The following is a 17,770-nucleotide window of genomic DNA, read 5'->3' as shown; positions in this document are numbered from 1 at the left end:
AGATAGATGATAGATAGATGATAGATAGATAGATAGATAGATAGATAGATAGATAGATGATAGATAGATAGATAGATAGATAGATAGATAGATAGATAGATAGATGATAGATAGATAGATAGATAGATAGATAGATGATAGATAGATGATAGATAGATAGATGATAGATAGATGATAGATAAACAGATAGACAGATGATAGATGATAGATAGATGATAGATAGATAGATAGATAGATAGATAGATAGATAGATAGATAGATAGATAGATAGATAGATAGATACTATCCAAAAATAATTAGGTAATGCAGGTATTGATTGTTCTAAATATTTGGCCTGAATATGAATTATAATTGCATCACTGGAATATAAATGGAGTACGTGCACCTCAGTGGAAAAAAAGTAAATCATTATTTGGAAAAAAACAAAACAAGATATAATTTACTTACAAAGGTGAGAATTTATCACAGCAGGAACAAATAAAAAAAGGAGTTGCTTTGTATATAAACCCTCAGCTAAACTTGTAACTCATCTTAACTAATGAGCATGGTAACTATGTTGGGATGGAAGTTAACTCGCATGGCGTTAAGACTTCAAAATTGGGAATTTATATCCCAAATGAAGATAAAGCAATGTCCTATAAAGAACTTATGGACAGACCAATGAGCTTCGCTTGTGAAAATTAGTGCCTAATTGGAGATAGAAATGGAATGATCTCCCTTCAAATAGAGACAAATTCTGAAAAAAATATTAAAAGTAAAACAGATAAATTGTGAAAAGTTTTTTTAAAAAAAATTTGATGTACAAGTTACAGCTTGTTGATGTATGGACAGAGGTGGGTTGCTGCCAGTTTGGCCTGGTTCAGCTGAACCAGTAGTGGAAGTCAGGCCTGGGTCGCAGAATCGGCAGCAACCCAGGCCTGCCACGCCCCTGAACCGGTTCCCTCACCGCCACTGGACCGCCACCATTTTAGATTTCAGTGACTGCGTGTGCACAGTTTGCTGTAAATTGTTCTGCGCATGCGTGCAGAACAATTTACATTGAACAGTGCAAGAGCATGCAGCGTGCGTCAGGCGCACATGGGTTGCGAACCAGTAGTAAAACCCGCTGCAACCCACCCCTGTGCATGGAGATATAAAATGACAATTCAAGAGAATATACTTATTTCTCTGGAAAACATAAACCTTTTTTTGAAAATACACATGATCTGGATTTCGAAGAATCTGCCTACTAATTTGACTACCAAAACCCTTTTCAGATCATAATCCAATGTGTTTGGTTTTTAAAGGTTTTTAAACCTTCATTCAATCATTCAATCATTCAATCATTCAATCATTCAATCATTCAATCATTCAATCATTCAATCATTCAATCATTCAATCATTCAATCATTCAATCATTCAATCATTCAATCATTCATTCAATCATTCAATCATTCAATCATTCATCTGAAAGATCATTCAATCTTTCAGATGAAGGGTTAAATGAAATGCTGTTACATCTAGAAGCAATAGAGGAGGGCTATAAAACAAAATTAAAATAATATTTTGAAAATAAACTTGACCATGTAATAAACTTCTGCCTGAATTGCTCCAAGGTCTTGGTTTTGGGAAACTTTGCAGACACTCAGACCATAAAGGAACATTCAGATTGCCAAAGGCGGGCAAGGACATTTTCCTGTTGATTCCTCTTACTCTTTGTTTTGACTCAAGCCAGAATATACAACTCTCTTCTCTTGCAGACTTGGGGATGACAAAGAATTTCATAGATGAAACCAAGTACAAGAGTTTTCTGGGAATTTACTAATTTCTAGCAGAAGTTCATCCCTAATTTGGAAGACCACATATAGCCACTAACTGAACTTTTAAAGAAAGGATAAAAATTCACAAAGGATGAAAATTCACTGCTCAACCACAACCAGCATTTTAGGAGTTTAAACATTGTTTCTCTTCCCAGGCACTTCTCAAGCACCTTAGACTGCCCACCGATTGGTGGTACCAACCAATGCATCTAATGTGGTGGCTGGATCATTTGGCCTCCAGGCTGTCAGTGGGGTATATTGGATTTCTCCCCTTATGTATTTTATTCTAGGTTGCTTGATCCAGCCAAAGGAAACTATGGCATTTTCATAGAGTTATTTATGGTAAAGTTGGCTTTCTAACTGTTGGAAGAAAAATTCCAGGTCCAGTTCCAAGCTGGGAGAAAGGCGCTGGAAATTAAATGGAGGCTAGAGACTGGTTGGAAAGATGGAGCAATGGAGTTTAGAGTGGGTGTGTTTTTATACCTTCTGGATTTCTATGGGGACATGTAGGGGTCATGGCTGACTCTTTAGGCAAAAGGGGAAATGCAAATCCTAGGTGTTTGCCTGAGCTAATTTTGTCAACCTTTTGTTGCTTATCTGGAGTTTCTGTTTGTCCCAGTCTTTCTGAATGGATTACCAAATCTGCATTTCTAAAAGCTGGCCTCCTCAGTTTCTGCTTGGGGCAGGGAAACAGGGGCTGGTTTCTGCCTCCCTTAAGATTTTTCCCATTTCTCATTTAGGGGAAACACTCTATCCTGCCTTTTAATATTTCCCAAAATATTTCATTCTTCTAGGATGGGGTGGGGCTTCCTACACAACAAGACACCCTTTAGGAGAGACATCCCAGCTGTTTCAGGACCAAATTGCTCACAGAAACTCGGCAGAAAGCACAGACTCTCTTGCCTTGGCAGGTCAGATGAGAAGTTTTTCACCCATTTTAATTTTTATATTTCTCCTATAGACTATATTTTTCGGAGTATAAGATGCACTCACCCCCCACCCTAAAAAAAAGAGGGTGAAAATTTGGGTACATCTTATACACTTATAAGAGCCAAGGTGGCGCAGTGGTTAGAGTGCAGTACTGCAGGCCACTTCAGCTGATTGCTATCTGCAGTTCGGCAGTTCAAATCTCACCGGCTCAAGGTTGACTCAGCCTTCCATCCTTCTGAGGTGGGTAAAATGAGGACCCGGATTGTTGTTGGGGGCAATATGCTGTCTCTGTAAACCGCTTAGAGAGGGCTGAAAGCCCTATGAAGTGGTATATAAGTCTAACTGCTATTTCTATTGCTATTGCTACTTAATGTAGCCAGCTCCCATCATTTTGCCATTTTTGGCATGTCACATTTTAGACTTGTTCCAGACTGCAGGGATTGCCACAGACCATATTTTTGGCCTCTGCGTGTCGCGTTTTTAGCCTCCACACCAGAGGTGGGTTCTGGCTGCTGCTACTGCTGGTTCGCTCAGGGATGCACCCCGCATGCACACTTTGTGTGTACACACTTAATGCATGCTACGTGCGCATACACAGTACAAAAAATTGTTTCTGTGCATGCACAGAAGCAAAAAACAAGATGGTGACACTGCAGAGAACCAGTTTAGGGTTGTGCCATGCCAAGTTACTATCTACTCGGCCAAACCAGTCCGAACTGGTAGGAATCCACCTCTGCTCCATGTATCATGTTTTCAACCTCTGAACGCTCCATTGCTGCCAATCGCCATCAATTGCCGCCTCCGAATGTCGCATTTTCAGCCCTGTGTGTCGTGTTTTTGGGTGGTTCCAGGCAGCGGGAATCCATGGCAGAAGTGATCCCTGCCGCCTGGAACCGCCCAAAAATGCGACATGCAGAGGCTAAAAATGAGGCATGCAGAGGCTGAAAATGCGATGCGGAGAGACAGCAATCGGCATCGATGTATTGTGGCGATTCCCACAGCCTTGAACAGATCTGAAACAAAGTGTTTGGAGGCTGAAAATGCGAGGCACAGAGGCCAAAAACACAAGGCACGGAGGTGGCAATGGTCTGTGGCAATCCCTGCAATCTGGAACAGCTGATTAGAGGTATTCCGGGAGGCTGATCCACCCGCCAATCAGCTGCTCATGCTGAATCAGGTTGCATTAATGTGTTGAAGCTGACCAGGCTGTTTGTTGCAAGGACACTAGCCAGATGAATACCGATGGATGCTGGCAGGCAGAGGCAGATTTTTTTTTCTTGTCCCCCCTCCCCAACAAAAAACTAAGGTGCATCTTATACTCTGGAGCATCTTATACTCTGGGAAATATGGTATATCAAGCTCCCAGAACAAGTTTCCAGATGCCCTGCCCATGGCTTCTTTATACTGCTCCCAATGTCACAATTCTGCAGTTAAGCAACTTCATTTCTCCATCAAGGTTAGGCCAGTTAGAAAGGCTGGGGGCAGGGACACAAAACTGCTAATTTGCTAGCTCAAATTAAAGAGTAGCAACAATACATTGTTTATTCTGGGACTCATATGAATGACCTACAGGAAGCCCCACAGGATGAGCTATCAACTTTCATGTCTGAAGAAGGGTAACGGTTTCACAATGGTTGTTTATATTTTCCCCTTCCTTAAAGGGAATAATTGTTATGACTGTGTCAGGACAATAAACGGCTGGGAGACTGTTTAAAATCCAGAGTTAGGCGCTTAGAGACTTTGGGTGCTTAAGAATAAGGGCAGATATTGGAGATCATGTTTCATCCGGTGATGGGATGACAGGTAAAATCTGTCAATCGAAAGCCAGCGGATTGCAGCAAACCAAATTCACCTTTGTGACACATTATCAATAGATTTTATTAATGATCTCCACCTGCTATGGGATGCCAGCATGTTTTTGATGTAGCGTTTTAATTGTTGTAGCTTTATTTACACAATATTTTTTACGTTTTTAACTTGAAAGCCATTCAAAATCTTGCAAGCACTTTGGGTGGCTATATAAATTTAAGGAGATAAGTGAATTCTGAGCCACGGTGGTGCAGTGGTTAGAATGCAGTACTGCAGGCTACTTCTGCTGAATCCCGGCTGCCTGCAATTTGGCAGTTCAAATCTCGCCAGGCTCAAGGTTGACTCAGCCTCCCATCCTTCCCAGGTGGGTAAAATGAGGACCCAAAATTGTTGGGGGCAACATGCTGATTCTGTAAACCACTTAGAGAGGGCTGTAAAGCACTGTACAGCGTAATATATGTTCAATTCAATTTCAATTTACTTTATTTGTATGCCGCCCTTTTCCCTGAAGGGACTCAGGGCGGCTCACAGTTCAAGGGAGGGGAAAACAGACAAAATTACAAAACATAAAGACCATACACAGTTAAAACACACAGCAATCATACCATTCGAGTGGGGCAGCAAGTCTTTAGCCCCAGGCCTGTCGGAACAGCCAGGTTTTAAGGGCTTTGCGGAAGGCCTGGAGGGTGGTAAGGGTACGAATCTCCACGGGGAGTTCGTTCCAGAGGGTCGGAGCAGCCACAGAGAAGGCCCTCCTCCGGGTAGTCGCCAGTCGACACTGGCCGGCTGATGGAATTCGGAGGAGGCCTAGTCTATGGGATCTTACTGGTCTAGTGAAGGTAATTGGCAGTAGGCGGTCTCTCAAGTACCCAAGTCTCTCAAGTATGTTGTGGCCCAGCAGGAGCCGTTGGAGCTGCCACCAGACTCCAACAGCGAGGGGCCCTATGAGTCAGCTCTGGAAGATGTGGAGGACCCTGGACAGGGTTCCGACTCCGAGCAGGGCGCAGAGAGGCTGGTTGGCCACCAGGAAGTGCCTGAGGTGTGGAGCAGCGTTGAGAGCCAAGGGAACATGCTCCCGAAGTCAAGCCTTGGAGCAGTGGGGAGGAGACAAGGGAGTGTGATCCTGACTTCATGCATTGGAGCAGTGGGGAGGAGACAAGGGAGTGTGATCCTGACTTCATGCATTGGAGCAGTGGGGAGGAGACAAGGGAGTTGGTCCTGGATGCCCGGCAACAGAGGGGTAATAGGCATAAAGAACAGTTACACAGTTACAGGAGATAATTGAACTAAGCTGGTGGTATTTAGGCTCCTCTCAAGACTATAAAAGGAATGGTTTTCCACAAATTCGTCATAGGAATCAACGTATTTACTAGAGCTGGAGAAGCTATCGTGGCTATCTTGGCAGGCTGGATTGCTGCCAAGGTCTAGTCTGTGTGTTAATAAATCCTTAAAGTATCTTTGTCTCGGCGTGCTTTGGTGTATGAAGAATATAAGACTAAGTGCTAATGTCATTCTTGCAATGGTGGATTTGTTTACAATTTGTTTACAAAGATGATTCATTTCATTGCCTGCAAGGGCCTCAGCTCAGGAAATGGTGCCGCATTTTTAGACCAAATTTTCAGGTATGCAGGCCTACACAAGCATGTAATCTCAAACTGCAGGTCTCAGTTTACCTCCAAGTCTTTTATTAGACATTAACAGCCATTTGTCATCTTCTCACCATCTGGAATCATGTGGAGAAGCTGAGAGATTGAACCAAATATTATAAGAGCATCTAAGAGGGAGATGCTATGTCTCTTATCAGCAACACAATTAAATTTAGATTACGTCGCTTGTAGAATTTGCCCACAAAACTCAATACATTCCTACATTGGCATGTCTCCTTTTCATGCGAATTATGGCTTCTATGCCTGTACATTGCCCTCCAGAGCTCTTGAATCTGCAGTTCCTCATATCTTGGACTTCCTGCAAGACAGGCAAGCTGCCCGCTGTTTTTTACAGGAACCGGCAGGAACTAGATCTGGCAAAACCCGCATACAAGCTGCAGACACCCACAGACAAGAGGGAGCCAAAATTGCCAAAGAGGATTTGATGTGGCTTTCAACAAAAATGTTGCCTTCTGCCTAACTTTGCTGCAACTTGGTCTCAAATTTTATTGGCCCTTTTCTAGTAGTTCAGCAAATAAAGTCGATCTCTCAACATGGCTTCAGAGAGGTCTATCGCGACTCACAGTGGCCAGATGGGTGTGCCTGGGTAGGGGTGATTAGGTGGCATGCAGCCCAGTGGTGGTATTCTACTGGTTCACGCTAGTTCTAGCGAACTGGTAGTGCCAGTGAGTAGTGGGCCCAGCCCACCCACCCTTGCCTGTCCCATATTTTCTTGATTTTTAGTTCAGCTCTAATTCACGCAGCACAGCGGATTGCGTCAGCTGTTTTACCAGTGCTGACATAGAAGGTAAGTTTTTAAGCTTAAAATGGGTAGCTTTTGAACGCTGTGTGCACATACAAAGCGCACATTAGACCTGTGCATGTGCGCATGAAGCATGCACTCACCGAACTAGTTGTTAAACCGGTGGCATCCCACCACTGTGCAGCCGGCTCGGCATGGAACAAGTCGCATTGTCTAAGTTGACATGGGGACAATTTGGTGCCCCAGCGCACACAAACACACACACACACACCATTCTGAATTTGGGGACCTTTATCCACAGAGGAAGGAGAGGTTCTTCTCCCGAAGCCCAAGCATGATTGGCATCTTAGCAGCCCAGATGTGGATTAAAGTCTCCAAACTTGGAATGGTGTGTGTATGTGTGTAAAGGCAGCACATCAAAAGAGATGTTCTTCTCCCAATTCTAGACATCCAAGTGTTGGTGTTTCACTATCCGGTGCCCGCTCTCCCCCCAGCAAAGCAGGAAGGAGAGGGCAACACTGCTGCGCATAGAAGCATGGAGGAAAAAGGTTGCAGGAAGCAGTTTCCTCTGAGTCCAACATCTGTCTTGACAGATCTTGGGAGTGAAGGAAGGGGTGGCACTGGTAAGGGAGAGGCACTGGGGTGGGGGAGGGAAGCTGGCCAGGGAAAGCAAGAGGCAAAAGGCAACAAAGCTGTGCCTGAAGGTGTGGAGTCAACTGCTATCTTGATAGTTCTCTGGAGAGCAAGAAGAGGAGGGAGGGGAGCAGCTCCCCTGCCATTCCAGCCTTCTCTCTAGAGATTTTTGTAATTCAACCAAGAAAAGAAAGAAAGAAAGAAAATCATTAATATATTATAAATGGGTGCCTGAAGACTGCACAATGCTCTGGTGCAGATCAGCAATGACACGTTCAATAGTTCCCCTATAAAATCTCTATATTATGTTTTCTTGTGATCCGACAAATGCGCGCACGACAAAAGCGCGCCGCCGAAACCGCAAAGAGAACACCGCGATGTCATAAACGCACTCACAACAATGTGCTGACAAAACCACGCCCACAAAAGCGTGATTTAAGTTAAGGTAAGGGTTAGGGTTAGGGTTAGGGTTAGGGTTAGGGTTAGGGTTAGGGTTAGGGTTAGGGTTAGGTTCAGGGTTAGGTTTAGGGTTAGGTTCAGGGTTAGGGTTAGGGTTAGGGTTAGGTTTAGGGTTAGGTTCAGGGTTAGGTTCAGGGTTAGGTTCAGGGTTAGGTTTAGGGTTAGGTTTAGGGTTAGGTTTAGGGTTAGGTTTAGGGTTAGGTTTAGGGTTAGGGTTAGGGTCAGGGTCAGGGTTAGGATTAGGGTTATTAGGTTGTTATTAGTTGTTTGTTGAAGGCGCGCTTTTGTCGGCGCGCTATTGTCAGCGTGCTTCTGCGTGCATTCGTCAGCGCGATATCGACCTCACGGTTTTCTCGCTGCAGTTTTGTCGGCACGCTTTTGTTGAGCGTGCATTTGTCGGTGAACCATGTTTTCTAACTCTATAGTTTAAAAATAATCTTCATAGCCAATGGTTTTGTAATGAATACCTTGCTGTTAGGTTGTCCTATTTAAAATGGATGATTGCTCTAAGAATTAGCCACAAGGAAACCAGTGCCAGAACTGACAGTAACATTTATGACGATTATGTAGAAAGCAGATCAATGTATGAACTCTATTATATATTCTGCTTCCATGACCTGCAGCAAACATACTTCAGTTTTTGGCATGGACCTACTCTTGCTGTTTCTAAACAGTAAATTATGCAACAATTTGTTAATATCTAATGAAACAGTAGCTAAAGAATGCAGACAAAAATGGGGAGAAAGTCCACTGAATAACAAACCTCAATCTCAGAATTAAGTCAAGAGTTTCTGAAGTTGTTAAACAATTGTAAATGGAATAATTCATTAGACATGGGAACTGGTTTATTTCTTTAAAAATATTTGCTTCCTCTTAACAAGCGAATGCATTTAGAAATCCAAGATTTTACATATTACTACTTAGAGATCATGATTTATTCCATATTTGAGCTATGTGGTAGTAATTAGTAGCATTAAAATAATATAAATATATGGAACATTATATGAGCCACAAGTACGGTACTTTTTCATTTTTTTTGAATATCAATATAGAATTGTTTTTTAAATGTACCATCAGAAAGCCTCACGTTAGGGGAAATTATCAGATTAGAACTTGGAACATTGCTCTGCATTTGATTAAATCTTTCAGCAGAGATTGATTAGCTCTTTTCAAATTTTTTTCCATGTGGAATTATTTAGTACCAAATAAAGGGGAATTTAAATAGCTCAGGGTTGAAATGTGGGGTCCTTGGTTGTCTCTGAGCTTGGTTGTTTTCTTGCAGACATTTCATTACCCAATTATCTAGGACTACAACTGATGATATTACCTAGGTCTGCAAGAAAACAACCAAGTTGAGACAGCGCTAAGGACCCTCAATTATTTAGTTATCTGTTGTGGCCCAGCAGGAGCCGTTGGAGCTGCCACCAGACTCCAACAGTGAGGGGCCCTCTGAGTTGGCTCTGGAGGATGTGGAGGACCCTGGACAGGGTTCCGACTCTGAGCAGGGCACAGAGAGGCTGGTTGGCCACCAGGAGGCACCTGAGCCTTGGACCAGTGGGGAGGAGACAAGGGAGAGTGATCCGGACGCCAGCAGTGAATTGTTCCTGGATGCCCGGCACCAAAGTGCCAATAGGCGTCAGGAACAGTTACCCAGTTACAGGAGGTAATTGCACTCAGCTGGTGGTCATTAGGCTCCTCTCCAGACTATAAAAGAACTGCTTGTGCACACGCCCGTATTGCAGAAGTCAATGCAGGAACTAATGTTGGAGAACATTATTGTGAGCCTGGCAGACTGGATTGCTGCCATGGCTTATCTGTCCTGGATTGCTGCCCAAGATTGTCTGTGCCGGTTTGCTGCCAAGGACCTGTCTGTTAATAAAATGCCGTAAATTATCTTTGGCTTGGAGTGTGTTGGTGTGGGACGAGGGTGGTCAGAACAGTTGTCTTATAGCAATAAAGCAAAGAAAAAATATTTATAACTCAAATAATCCCAGGGAAAAACAATTAAGAAACAACAAACCACTCATTTTTGCATCCGTGTGGCACATTATTTAATTCTCAGACCTTTTTGCTATTTTCAGTAGACATAGTATTTAAATTGAGTATTAACTTTCTTTCAAAAACATTTTTTCTTAATCTTGAATACCGTAATATAAGCCATACCCCCCCAATAAGCCCCAGTTAAGATCGTCAGTCAGATGGACACCATATTTCCCTGAAAATTAGACCTAACCAGAAAATAAGCCTTAATGCATCTTTTGGAGCAAAAATTAATATAAGACCCAGACTTATTTTCGGGAAAACACAGGAAGTTATTTGTTGATTAGCATTTTGAACTCACAAAGTAACAACTTGGAGGATGATCCATACTAAAGCCATTTCTCCTTGCTAGGTTACTACAGGTAGTCCTCAACTTACGATCACAACTGAACCCAAAATTTATATTGCTAAATAAGAAATTTGTTAAGTGAGTTTTGCCCCATTTTATGACTTTTCTTGCTACATTTGTTAAGTGAATCACTGCAGTTGTTAAATTAATAACATGGCTTGTTAAGTGAACCTGATTTTCCCATTGACAGCTTGTCAGAAGCTTGTGAAAGGTGATCACGTGACTCCTTGGGACTGCAACTGTCATATATGTGAGTCAGTTGTTAAGCATCCAAATGTAAATCACGTGACCATGGGGATGGCTACAAGAATTGTAAGTTCATGCTCTGAAATAAATTAACAATGATACAATGAAAAACTAATATATCTATGAATTGAATACTTTGGAACTTTTTGCTTTAAAAAGGATAAGGATAATAATGATTTTATGTATACTTGATAGAGGACTGGTGATATAATGTATAACGTTAAGAACGTACTACAATGATATCTTGTTGTTGATAAATAATTTTAATAAGGGAATAATTGAAAATTGGTATATATATGTAGCGACTATTTAGAACATTTTGTTGAAAAATGAAGGAATGAGATTTTTGTTTGAATGCATGATGTACAAGGATAATAATGAACATAAGCATACCGGATAGTCGATTGGTAGAATTATGCATAATTGAAAACAGTGATATACAAATATAAATGGTTGGTAAAAAAAAAAACTTCTTTTCTATTATATGGGATTATATAAAGGTATACTGTTATCAAATAGATAATCAAGAATGTAAGGGAATCATGATTTACTGGAAAAAATAATACTAATTGTAACTGAACATATACTGTACAATGAAAGTGAGGTATTTAGTTATACTAGATGAAAAATCTGAGATGGTAAATATTATTCGAGAATATGGATGTTGAAACACCTGTAACCAAACGACATGCTGTATGTGATGATGTGTTTTTTTGGGGTGGGGGGTGTTTTTTTTTATTGTTGTGTGTATGTGTTGTCTATGTAATAAAAATTAAAAAAAATTATAAAAAAAAAGAATTGTAAGTGTGAAAAATGGTCATGAGTCACTTTTTTCAGTGATGTTGTAACTTTGAAAGGTTACTAAAGGAACAGTTGTAGGTTTTAGGACCACCTGTCCAGGGGTGAGCAACCTGTGGGATATATATTATTTTTTATTTATTGTAATTTGTCAAACAGAAATGAAAATAGACATAATATAATAATACAATGGCAGGGGTGAGAGGCCCGTGAGTGCACTTGTGCACGCCACCTTTACCCACCTCTTAACTATGAAGTGAGGTCCACGGAAGTTAATTTATGACTAAAACTGTGAAAATTTGTAGCTGAGACAATGAATCAGGTAGAGCATTCCAGACTTTGACAACTTTGTGGGTTGTTAAGTGAGGACCTCATGCATGAGGAGTAATATGGGATGAGGTAGCAATAGCAATAGCACTTAGACTTATTATAATGCTTTACAGTGCTTTATAGCCCTCTCTAAGCGGTTTACAGAGATAGCATATTTCCCCCAAAAATCTGAGTCCTCATTTTACCAACCTCGAATGGATAGAAGGCTGAGTCAACCTTGAGCCTGGTGAGATTTGAACTTCCAAATTGCAGGCAGCCGGCAGTCAACACAAGTAGCCTGCAGTACTGCACTCTAACCACTGCGCCACTGTGGTAGAGTCCCAGAGAAATAGGCAGAGCTATGGATGAGTGTCATAGATAGGCACTATGGCACATAGGGAGGTGGTTGGGTACTAGGGCCTGACACTAAAGAGCACAGGGATGGACAGGCAATAAAGCAGCAGGAGTGACTTGCAACTTCCTACTAACTTTCCCATTGTGGGAAGCCATCAGAGAAAGTCACAGATATCAACTATGGGAATAGTGCAACCGTCATAATTGTGAGCTGGTGCCCAAGTGCCTGAATCATGATAACATGACCATGGGAATGCTGCAATGGCTGCTTCTCAGACCAGTCCTAAATTGCTTAACTGAGCAGTCATTTAATGAATCGTCGGAACCCAAGGACTATCTGTATCTTAGCAATCTCTGAGATAAACCAAACTAAAACCAATTATAAAATTTTCCATTGCCTTTCAATAAATTCTGTTAAAGAAAACTCTGGGACAATCTTGCTTTCTGTTGCAGTGAGCTGCCAAGACAATACTTCCTACTCTAGAACAGGGGTGTCAAACTTGTGTTGTCACGGCGTCATCGCATGACGTATCGTGACTTCCCCCCCTTCACTAAACCGTGGCCAGCACGTGACACATCTGGCCCACGGGCCACAGGTTTGAGAGCCCTGCTATAGAGCCTTCAGATGCAACCTCACTATTTTCCTAGTCCCTTTTCTGATGTGATTAATTTCATTTAGGATTGAGGGGAAAGTCTATTTTTTAAAACCACTGTGTTATAGGACTTGTCTAGTGATTTCAGGAAAGGGCTAATGGCAGAAGAGAGAAATAAATTGATAGTTTGTTCCCAGGATTCTGGCCTCAGATTTTCTCTGCACACGAGAAGGAAGACTGAGGCTAATGGAGAAGGTGGTGTAGAATAACACAGGGAGATGGCCTTGAAAGAAATAGACAAGAGCCAGGATATAAACAAAAAGGGCTTAAACATTCCTCAGGTCATGGAAAGTCCTCACTTAGCATCCTTTATTAGGACTAAAATTTTCACTGCTAAGCAATGTACCATTAGGCAAAAGAGCATGTGATCCCACTGCTTAGTGACAGCCATTTCAGTAGTCTTGTACACTATTGTTATGCCAGAACCACACTGTTATTAGGTGAGGACACTTCTCCTGCCCAGCTGTGCTCACTTATGCTCCAACTCACCTCACCTACCTATCTCTCCTATCTCTGCTGTTTTGTCTCTCCTGCAATCCACTGCCACTGTGCCTTCCATCACCCCTATTGTCCCCACTTGCCTCACTCTGCCCTGCCTCCTCACCTTCCTGTACTCTGTCAATCGGCTATAGCATGCTGCCCCAGATGATTTTTGCCATCTTCTTTCTCCTGCTACTGATGAGGGATGACAGGTTGGCTGTAGCAGGAGTGGTATGATACGGGGGGGGGGGGGGGAAGGGGGGGGCAGGACAGCAAGTGCAGCAGAGCAACAGTGGAATGCAGAGTAGCTAAAAGGGCAGAGATTGGGAGGAAGGAGGGAAGGCAGTTGGGGGGGGGAGAGTTGAAGCATCCATGCAGTTTTAAATGTGGGCTGGTTGCCAAGTACTCAAATTATAATCAGGTACCTGCAGAGGCCCTGCAAGGGCCACCACTTAGACAGGATATAAGAGATAAGAAAGTAACTCACAATCAGCCTTGCAAGATTTCCTCATTAAAGCTTATCTTAATGAAGTCTCATTCATTATACTTCATTAGAGTGTGTTTCTAGGTTTGGTTTAGCCAAAAGGCTGACATCACTCCTTCTTACAAGGAAAATCATATAATTGACACTTGTATATGCAAAATTGTAGAGTCGACATCTTTCATGTCTAAAGGCTGTGAAAAAGTTATTTGATTTACAGCAGTGTCACATATTTACAAATAGGCTTCAATTGCTGTCAGATACAAAGGTTCCAAAAAATATGTTAAGCTGAAGCACAGGAAATTTCTTCAAGCTTATACATAAGAATCTAGTCAATTAATGGCCAGCATTAAATTGGCATTAGAAAATGGTCAAAGAAATTCAAGGGGACTTGGACTTGGATCGCTTGTGGCAACATGTGTACTCTAAGCTTATGACATGTTTAACTCTGTCCCCAGCTCCACCTGCTCTTCTATAATTACATGCTATAATTGCCATCTTGAGGGTTTTTTTAATCTCCCCATGGATGCTGTTGGATGTCTTATTAATCTGAACAGAACTTTACACTAATTACATTTATATAACTGCAAAAGAAAATTAAAAGGCAACTGTGTGCAACATAACTGCAGCCATTTTTCTAAGTATCACAAAGTTTAAGCTGTTGGCCGTTTGATGGCTTCAACTTTAACAAGTGGCATTTAATTCATTAAAGCAGTCCTGTCTTTTTTTTAAATCTCAAGCAAGCCTAAAAATGGATGAGCTTTTGAAAGAACGCCATGCTTGAATTTTTGCTGCGCCCTAAATACAGAGATATATCGCCCCCCCCATCTCAATTCTAGTTATTAGCCTAGGAAAGCCTCTTTTGAAATTGCAGCATTTTCCAGCATTTCATTGTGCTAATATAGAAGAGGAAACAGGATTACCACATGTCAGTTCCATAAGGCTGGGTGACCTAATGTTACGTGCATTGTATTCCATGTGTTCTAATATGATGCAAATGTGATACTTGGATCAATTCATCAAGGCAACATTTATTGGATGCAGAGAACAGGGTTACCCATGGAACTTCCACTAATTTAGAAATGTTGAATTATAGAGCTACAGTAATATCTAGATCAGTGTTTCTCAACCTTAGCAACTTGAAGATGTCCGGACTTCAACTCCCAGAATTCCCCAGCCAGCGAATGCTGGCTGGGGAATTCTGGGAGTTGAAGTCCGGACATCTTCAAGTTGCCAAGGTTGAGAAACACTGATCTAGATAAAGACTATTCTTTGCATCCAAGACAACTATATTAAAAGTATTTCCTTTTAAATGAAACCTGATACCACCTAATTACTTAGCATTCTTTTACCATTCTATATCCCCCTGTTTCCCTGAAAATAAAACCTACCTGGATAATAAGCCCAATTGGGCTTTTGAGCGCATGTGCTAAAATAAGCCCTCTCTGAAAATATTGCAACACAACAGCAGCCATGAGGTGACCACGCTCGCCACCTCCTGTACCTAAAAAATAATAAGACTGCCCCAAAAATAAGCTCAAGTGATTATTTTGAGAGTCAAAAGAAAATAAGATCCTGTCTTATTTTCAGGGAAATATGGTATGCTCAGGAGCATATTTTCTAACAAGCATTCCTGCTGGACACAAATCTCTAACAGAAAGAAGCCTAGGAATTCTGATTTAAGATAGTGACATTGTTAAGTCTCTTGTTTTCCTACCTATACAGTACATGTCTGTCAAGCCTTATCAGAACAATATCATGCCACTAGTTCTACTAGTCAGTAACTTCTACTTTTTAGTTTCTTTAATGAAAGCTGGGAACCTAAGCCAAACAGGCAGAAATGACCTGTACATACAATTTCCAGAAAATTGGGATCATATGATCACCCTGAGTGTCAAATCTGCAGATCTAAACCAACTATCTATAAAATGTCAAAATAAAATCACAATTCAGGTATCATCCATAAGTTAATGTATTAATCTATTTAAAAAAATTAAAAGCAGTCGTCACTCACGTCAGGTTTTTTAATTTCTTCAGTCACCGAGTTCAAGACGTTCCATCCATCAAAAGACCAGAGACCTTGATAAAATGCAATTCCAATAGCTCCAGCCTCCATATTGGTGTTTTGAAAGGCATCTTGGAAACTGTGGGTTTGTCCCTGGGCAAGCAGCACTAGTCCTCCCACTGCGATGACCAATAGTGCCAAGAACTTGGCAGCCGTAAATATGTTCATCATGGACGTCGCTAGCCTGACACTGAGGCAGTTGACCAATGTCAGGAAGAGGATGCAGCTTATAGCAGTGCATTTGATTATGACCTGCGGAGGTGGGCAGCCAGAATAAAATGGCACCAGAACATACTCTGCAAAGCTGAGTGAGACTGCTGCCACGCCGGCAGGCCTTACCACAATGATTGAGGTGAATGCAAAAAGGAAAGCTGGAAGGGACCCAAAAGTCCTCAGGATGTAAATGTAGTCACCTCCAGATTCTTTGATTAAAATTCCCAACTCAGCATAGGACAGAGCTCCAAAGATGACCACCACACCACAGGCTGCCCAGATAATGAGACTACCACCAGGGCTCCCAATGTTATGCAGTACCCATTCTGGTGACATAAAAATACCTGATCCGATCATAGTTCCAGCTACGAGTGAGATGGCGCTGGTTAAGCCAATTTCTTGCTTCAAAGTCAAGTTCTCTGCCATCTCACTCTGCTGAGCAGCTGAGTTTTGGAGGTTGCTTCTGCTCTTCCCTATGGTAGGACTTGCCATGCTTGTTTCTCCAGTAGAGTGGAGCAAGTCTGTCCATTGCAAGGAATAAATTAGAATTCACACTTTGAGTTACGTTAATGATTGCAGGTACTGAGTGTCTTCCCACATTTAGTATAAAAGAAATCCTCCAATTTTGACATTCCAGCTAAAGTAAAATTACTGGTGACTTCCAAGAATGAAGTTTAGATATTGGTGAGTGGCAAAGTGTTGCTTTTTGGAATGTTCGTCACAATATTCAGCCAGATCACCTCCAAAATATCTGCTTTAGTTTAACAGCAAGCCATCGAGATAATCTGGCTGTCTCTGAGTTGCAAATAGCTTTGACCCTGTACAAAGTAGCTTTCAATATTACCTATTTTTACTCGAGTCCCATATGTGTTATGCTTTTAAAAATATCTATCATTTTCTGTTAGATGGTTTATGTAATACTCTAAGAGTGTTATGACTGTCATAAAATGGATAACAAAAGGGAAGTTATTTAGGGGAAGTGAGGATGTACCTTGGTGGTAGAAAGGGATAGATTCCGCCCACGCTTGCTTCCTTATATCAGGGATGTGTGCCACCACATTGTAGATAATAGGGAATGCGACAATAGCATAGTGTTTCAGGTTGTGGTGGAGAAAAATGTGTATTTCATGGGTGTCTTATGCAAAGGGTTCCAGTTCTTGTGACACCTTATTTTTGAGGTTCCGACTCACACTATGACTGGAAAAAGTTTTCTTATGGCAGACCCATTGATGCTAATGAATGGGATGTTAGTTGGTTCGGTTGTCTATGGAAAAATGCCCAAGCAAACAGCTTCCGGTGATGAAAATGGCAGCTTAGATCTCTCCAGTGTTCTAATCTTGGAGATGATGAGACAGCTTGTTTTGCTCCCTGCACAGCAAGGGTGCCCCGTCTCTTCCTTTGGATTTAAAGAGAAAACCGGAATTGACACATTTGAAGCCTTGACTGTCATTCCTTGCAAGTAGATTGTAGAAACAAAATTTTGAGAAGAGTGTCAGGGTGCTCCCTCTCTCTCTCTCTCTCTCTCTCTCTCTCTCTCTCTCTCTCTCTCTCTCCCTCCCTCCCTCCCCAAGTGCAAGGGTTTCCATAAAATTCACAGCTGTGATGTAGCCAACTTAATGAACCCTAGAACTGACCTAATTCATTTCTAAATCACTTTTTAATGGATTCATCTTTGTAGTTAAAGAGAAACTTTCTTTGGAACAAATGAATACTTCTGTTTAGAGACTTTGTTTCTGGAGCTAT

The 17,770-nt window shown here is 41.7% G+C and overlaps 1 protein-coding gene across 1 annotated transcript in view; it reads right to left on the bottom strand.

The window, feature by feature from the left end:
* LOC116505647 (b(0,+)-type amino acid transporter 1-like) overlaps nt 1–16,519 on the bottom strand; it is a 35,747-nt gene extending 19,228 nt beyond the window's left edge. The window contains exon 1 of the mRNA XM_032212995.1: nt 15,764–16,519. Coding sequence (XP_032068886.1) covers nt 15,764–16,519 — 756 coding nt within the window. The remainder of the gene's footprint in view (nt 1–15,763) is intronic.
* Nucleotides 16,520–17,770: the final 1,251 nt, after the last annotated feature.

Source organism: Thamnophis elegans, chromosome 3 (genome assembly GCF_009769535.1).
Source record: "Thamnophis elegans isolate rThaEle1 chromosome 3, rThaEle1.pri, whole genome shotgun sequence".
Lineage (NCBI taxonomy): Eukaryota > Metazoa > Chordata > Lepidosauria > Squamata > Colubridae > Thamnophis > Thamnophis elegans.
This window is presented reverse-complemented; position numbering and strand designations above follow the sequence as displayed.